Here is a 6,722-nt window from a genome sequence, read left to right on the forward strand (position 1 = left end):
TTTTTTCGTTTTCTTCTAAACGTGTTATTGTTATTATCTAATTCTTAATTGGGTTATCTCACGTGAATTATTTTTGCTACTCTGTTTCTTAATTTTACAACATTTCTGTGGCAAATAGGGGTTTTAGTGTTTACTTGTTTTTGTAAATAAGATTTTAAAATGAATCCCTAGTTTAAAAGAACCTGGATATGGCTGGGGCCATTGGACTGGATTGGGTGAAGATAAATAAAAACAAATAGTAATATAAATTCATAAATAATCTGCCCCCTCCCCCCTTTGGGTCGTTCCATGACAGTCCCTTACTGCGTCGTAACACTCACCATTGATATATCCGCCCCAGATACATCGGAAGTTCCTGACCTGAGCCTTCTCCACCTGATAGAATAGAAAATTAAAGCCACGGCGACCATGAGAATTACGAGAAGAATCCCTAAGACGACAGTCGTGGCCATCAGAGTCGTGTATTTAGACTGGGCCAGGGTAAGCTCCTCTTGGGCCTTGTCAAGCTCCTTCTGAGTCTCATTAAATTTCCCAAGCTTCTCCTGGGACTCAGCAAGCTCCTCCTTGACCTTGTAGAGCTCATTCTGGACTTTGGCGCGTGAGTTCTCTGACGTTTGAAGTTCCTTTTTGGTCTCGGTAAGGTTCTCCCAGTGCTGATGGAGATTGCCCACAAGTTCTTGAAGGACACTCGCAAAATCGAAAGTGGATAAGTTGATATCTGCCAAGGGAAGGAGAACGACTTTCAGTTACCAAAGTATTAACAATTACAGGGAGAACCCCAATTACAAGATAAACAGGGGAAGAAAATCTGTCCTTTCATGTCTCCCCTACACAGCCAGTGGAATTCATGCGAGGCAGCAGAAAACCAAGAGCATAGAGAAAGTTACAATACACACACACACACACACACACACACACACACACACACACACACACACACACACACACACACACACACACACACACACACACACACACACACACACACACACACACACACACACACACACACACACACACACACATATATATATATATATATATATTCGTGAAGCGTGGCAGGAGATTCTCTTTTAAGCATATTCTGTTGAAAACGACAGCAAATTCATTAGAAATTAATTTCTTTCTTAAGCTTTCTAGCTTTCGGAAAGTAGATATCTGGGGAAATGAGAGGGGAAGAAGCAAATTTCCAATTGACATTGGTAACTTATATTAACACAGAAGTCTATGTTATGTACAAAATTTTTCATTTATTTTGTATATAACATAGACTTCTGTGTTAATATAAGTTACCAATGTCAATTGGAAATTTGCTTCTTCCCCTCTCATTTCCCCAGAAATCTACTTTCCGAAAGCTAGAAAGCTTAAGAAAGAAATTAATTTCTAATGAATTTGCTGTCGTTTTCAACAGAATATATATATATATATATATGTATGCATATACATATATATATATATATACATCTTCAGCTTTAAGTAAAATAAGGTGACACTGCATCTGGAAAGTGTAAGCGGGGAAGTGGAAGAAGGATCATAAATAAGTTCAGAAGGAGGTGCTGGAAATTCAAATTTGCTACATGGTTTGGATATTTCGTTGCTTGTAATGGACTATTGATTAATGACGCTTTCATCCTTGGGTGTAATCTCTCACTCCTGCTTATGTTTATCCAATTTATAAAATCTTGACTAAGATTATCATTTAACCTTGGCTATATTCGATTAAATACTATTCATTTAAACCTCTCTCAAAATTTTGCTGTTTTATGTAAAGGCTACCATTCTCCCAATCCTGTCGTTGAATTCGTTAACTAAAATATGTAAAAAAATTTCTGGGTTCATGTTGATCTCTTTTTTTGCCTTGATCAATTCTATTGTTAGGTAATGTAACATTGAAATTTAGGAAAAATTTCACCATCAATTATAATCTCTTTATTTTGAACTTTCGCGTTGAACTTCATTTTGGTTTTACTCTTATTTATTTTTAAACCTAATTTGATACTTTCCTTCTTCAGATCACTCAGCATATTTTTCAAGCCTTCTGCTCTTTCTGAAATAAGAATAACGTTATCAGCAAATTTCATGTGGTTAAAGCATTCACCATTAATCTTCAAACCTTTCGCTTCCCAACTCAACCTTCTGAAAATTTCTTCCAAGCAAGCTGTAAATAATTTGGGTGAAATTGTATCGCCTTGCCGTACTCCTTTCTCGATTTTGATCTTTTCTGTACCTTTATGTAGTCGAATTACAGCGGTACCTTTCACATAAATATTTTCTAGAACCCTTAAGATCTGTTCATTTGTACCTTGCTTGCGTAGCGAGTTTAGTATTGCTATTCGTTCTTCCTAGTCAAAGGCCTTCTCGTAATCTACAAAAGCTAAGCAAAGAGGTATATTGTATTCTGTCGTTTTCTCGATTAGTTGGTTCATCGCCTGCAAGCGGTCTAGAGTCGAATATCCGCTTCTGAAGCCTGTCTGTTTTCACAATTTCCATCTAAAACTTAACTTAGTCTATTTGTAAGGATATTAGAGAACACTTTATATACATTTGATAGCAAACTAATTGGTCGGTAATTACTAAGATCCTTCTGGTCTTCATTTTATGAAGTAAAATCACTATAGCATTGCACCAGGATTCAGGAACGCTTCCCTGACGCAAGCACTGGGTATACAACTGAGCTAATCTAATATGAACTTCTTTCCCTGCGTCTTTTAAAACATCTATCGATATACCACCTTCCTCAGGTGTGTGTGTGTGTGTGTGTGTGTGTGTGTGTGTGTGTGTGTGTGTGTGTGTGTGTGTGTGTGTGTGTGTGTGTGTGTGTGTGTGTGTGTGTGTGTGGTACGGGAGGCAAATGCAAGAGTAATGGGCAAGGGATTGATGGTTATTAAAGAAAATGGAGAAAAGTGCTAGGTGAGGCAGTTGTTATTTGAAGACTTGCGGTTGTAGCAGGGTCAGAGGGGGGATTAAGGAAGTTAGTGACGGAGTTTGAGAAAGTATGCGAAAGGAGACGAAAAGTTTAAATGTGTTTGAGATGAATTATTTGAGAAGTATGATAAGGGTTACGAGGCTGGATAGAGTGAGAAACAAGGAGGTGAGAAGGAGAGTGTGAGTGGAAAGTGAGATGGGAGATAGGGTTGATGAAAAATTATAGGGATGGTTTGGGCACATGGGAAAATGAGTGAAGAAAGATTAGTAAAAGAGGCAAGGAAGGCAGAGGTCAATGGAGTGAACAGGAGAGGGCGACCGAGGATGAGATGGATGGATGGGGTGAAAGGGACGTTGATCATGAGGGGGTTGTCTGTTGAGGAAGGAAGGGAGAAAGCAGAAGAGAGGGATGAGTAGAAAATGGATGTGTATAGATCAGTGGTTCTCAATCTTTTTCATGAGCGACCCTAATTGGAACATTTCAATCCTTCGCGACCAGATTAAAGTAAAGAAAACCAAAATGGACAGCGATATATACTCTTTACTTTGGAAAAAAAATAATGTGTACAGCTTTTCTTTAACAAAACTGAATTAACAGAACCCATGAACAGACATTACATAAGTAATGTGCGGTTAAAAGAAAAAAATAATTAGAAATACTCTGAAAACGTGAGAATTTTCCTTTGTCCCTGCGACCCATCAAAATTGATCTCGCGACCCATAGTTTGAGAACCACTGGTATAGATGATATTGTGATGCAAGGGAGTGGGTGGGGGATGGGGGATTAAGGAGTGGTTATGTGTGAATAATATTTTGACGCAGTCCAAAACGGATTTCTCCCCGTCTTCTATTTTTCTGCATGAGGGGACGAAGAGGAGGGTAGCAGATTAAGTGAAGCGGCTTTGCTGCTAGAGGTACTGTGTCTTGCTGCATTGCTTCTTTAGTGGGCGAGATACAGGGATGACCCGTCATCCATGATGGTCGTACAAATGTACATGATGAGGAACGAAGTGGACGACCTTCACTCATTACTGATGGTTTGGTGCACATTTTTACGGCCATCTTTATAAGTTCTCACCCATTTCCGCACCATCCCATCACTCATAATGTTTTCTCCATACACTTTACTGATCTGACGATGAATTTCAGCCGCTTTCACGCCTTTAGCAGTAAGAAAGGGAATCACAGCGCGTATTTCACAGTCGGGGGCATTCTCAATCGAAGGAAGCATTTCAAATACTCACAAACAAACTTAAACACGGTCAGATGATTCCGTAATTATGTTCAAAAGTAGATTACAGTACAGGCTTTCATGTATAAATAAAATTGTTACGAAAAGTCTACTAGTTTCATTTTTATTTCAAAATGGTATTTACTTAAAAAAGCGCCACGTGTATACACAACACACACACACACACACACACACACACACACACACACACACACATATATATATATATATATATATATATATGTATAATATATATATGTATGTATATATATATAAGTATATATATATATATATATATGTGCATATATATATACATACATACACACACATATTTATATATATATATATATATATATATATATATATATACTGTACATACACACACATATTTATATATATATATATATATATATGTGTGTGTGTGTGTGTGCGTGTGTGTGTGTGTATGTATATATATACATACACACACACACACATATATATATATATATATATATATGTATATATATACATACATATACATATATATATATATATATATATAAATATATATATATATATATATATATATATATATATATATACATTGTATATTTAGGGCACAGATTCTCACTAATGCACACTGAGTTAATCACGACAGGATTTTGACACTGATTAATCTTCTTACTAAGATTTTCAAATTTTCTCACAGTAGGTCTCATTTCAAGAGGGTGAAATTGTAATTGCATAGAGGGTGAAATTGTAATTACATAGAAATTGTAAGCCAATAGGTGATTATGATAACTTAAAGTAATTATATTCTATGACAACCCCCGTATGAAAAACAATCTGTCTGGCAATGGCGGCATATTATCAAGAACCAATGTCATATATGAATACCGTTGTACTACTGGGGACTGCGCACCCCGTAATTCTTCATACATTGGGTTCACGACATGCCAACTGAGTAGACGGTTGTCCCTACATTTCCAACAAGGTGCAATTAAACAACACCACCTCCAATACCACCAGGCTGTAATCGATAGGGAGACAATTGTGGATTACACTAGGATAGTTGCACACTGTGCTAAAATTAAAGAACTAAAATTGCTTAAAGCCATCCACATAAGGGAGAGAGCTCCAATTATTAACATTCAATGAAATATGATTTCTGCCATCCCGCTATTTAATTCTTCCACTAGATTTGGAGCCGAACAACAGCAACACTCACCTCCTTCCTTTCCCCCTCCCCCTCCTACAGCTCACCAACCCCCACATGACCAGCGTGGTGCCCCAGCGAGAAGACCTATCTTACCTGACTCCCCCCATCTCTCCTTCCTCCTCCCCCTCCCCCTCCCCCTCCAAGACGAAGTGCCCGACTGCGCAGCGGGTCACGACCCATCCAGCGTTCCCAAGCGGCCTATATTTAAACCCATGTTGTCTGTACATAATTGTCAATTGCAAATCATGTAGCTTTGAAAATTGTGACTTATTTCTTGTAACTATTCTGAAGATGACTCCCTGAAGTCGAAACGTCAAATTAAATATGGAAGACTATGGAAAGCTTGTATTTGCCCACCCTCCTGAAATGAGACCTGCTGTGAGAAAATTTGAAAATCTTAGTAAGAAGATAAATCAGTGTCAAAATGCTGTCGTGTTTAATATATATATATATATATATATATATATATATATATATATGTGTGTGTGTGTGTGTGTGTGTGTGTGTGTGTGTGTGTGTGTGTGTGTGTGTGTATGTGTGTGTGTGCGTGGTAGTGAGGTCAGGATATATATGTATGTATATGCAATGTATATGTATGTATATGCACCTTGTCCAGGGCAGTGGACAAGGTGCAGGGATGACCCGTCCTTTTTGGCTACCTCCCTCCCTTGTAAGGGGGAAAAAGCCTTGGTATATGTACAGTATATGCAATGAAATCACAATAAGCACGTTATTCACAATATATGAAAAAAGGCAAAAAGAAAAGTTTGGTGATCGAACGTTGTTGTCTGTTCAAGACATTTTCAGAGGTACAATACAAACAGAGAACAAGGGCAATATATATATACATACATACATACATACATACATACATACATACATACATACATACATACATACATACATACATACATACATATACCAAGGCTTTTTTCCCCTTACAAGGGAGGTAGCCAAAAAGAAAAAGGCACAAAAACCATTCCCACCCATTCCATCCCCAAATACATTCCACTCCCCTCCACCCTCCCTCCCATATTGGCACCTCCTGGATGACGGGTCATCCCTGCACCTTGTCCACTGCCCTGAGAAGCAGTGTCTCAAGATACAACACATCCACAGCAAGGCCGCTTCATTAAATTCGGCGACCCCCCTTTCTGTCCCCCTATGCATAAAAGGAGATGACGGGGAGAAGTCCCTTCGGGCTGCGTCAAAATTTGCTCACACATACTACCTCAACCCCCATCCCCCCACCCATTCCACCTCATGCATCACAACATCATCCATATACAACCATTCTCCATTCACCCCTGTCCTCTGTCCTCTCCCGTCCTTCCTCAACAGACATTCCCCTCTTCCCCAAAGCCC

General features: G+C 38.5%; 1 protein-coding gene across 1 annotated transcript in view; it reads right to left on the bottom strand.

Annotated features, from left to right (window-relative positions):
- Positions 1-320: 320 nt before the first annotated feature.
- LOC143030995 (uncharacterized) overlaps positions 321-6,722 on the bottom strand; it is a gene marked incomplete at its 3' end in the record, with an annotated part of 18,181 nt that continues 11,779 nt past the window's right edge. Inside the window, 1 exon segment of the mRNA XM_076194318.1 lies at positions 321-718. Coding sequence (XP_076050433.1) covers positions 321-718 — 398 coding nt within the window.

Source organism: Oratosquilla oratoria, chromosome 1, assembly GCF_046742065.1.
Source record: "Oratosquilla oratoria isolate Oo_2021 chromosome 1, ASM4674206v1, whole genome shotgun sequence".
NCBI lineage: Eukaryota > Metazoa > Arthropoda > Malacostraca > Stomatopoda > Squillidae > Oratosquilla > Oratosquilla oratoria.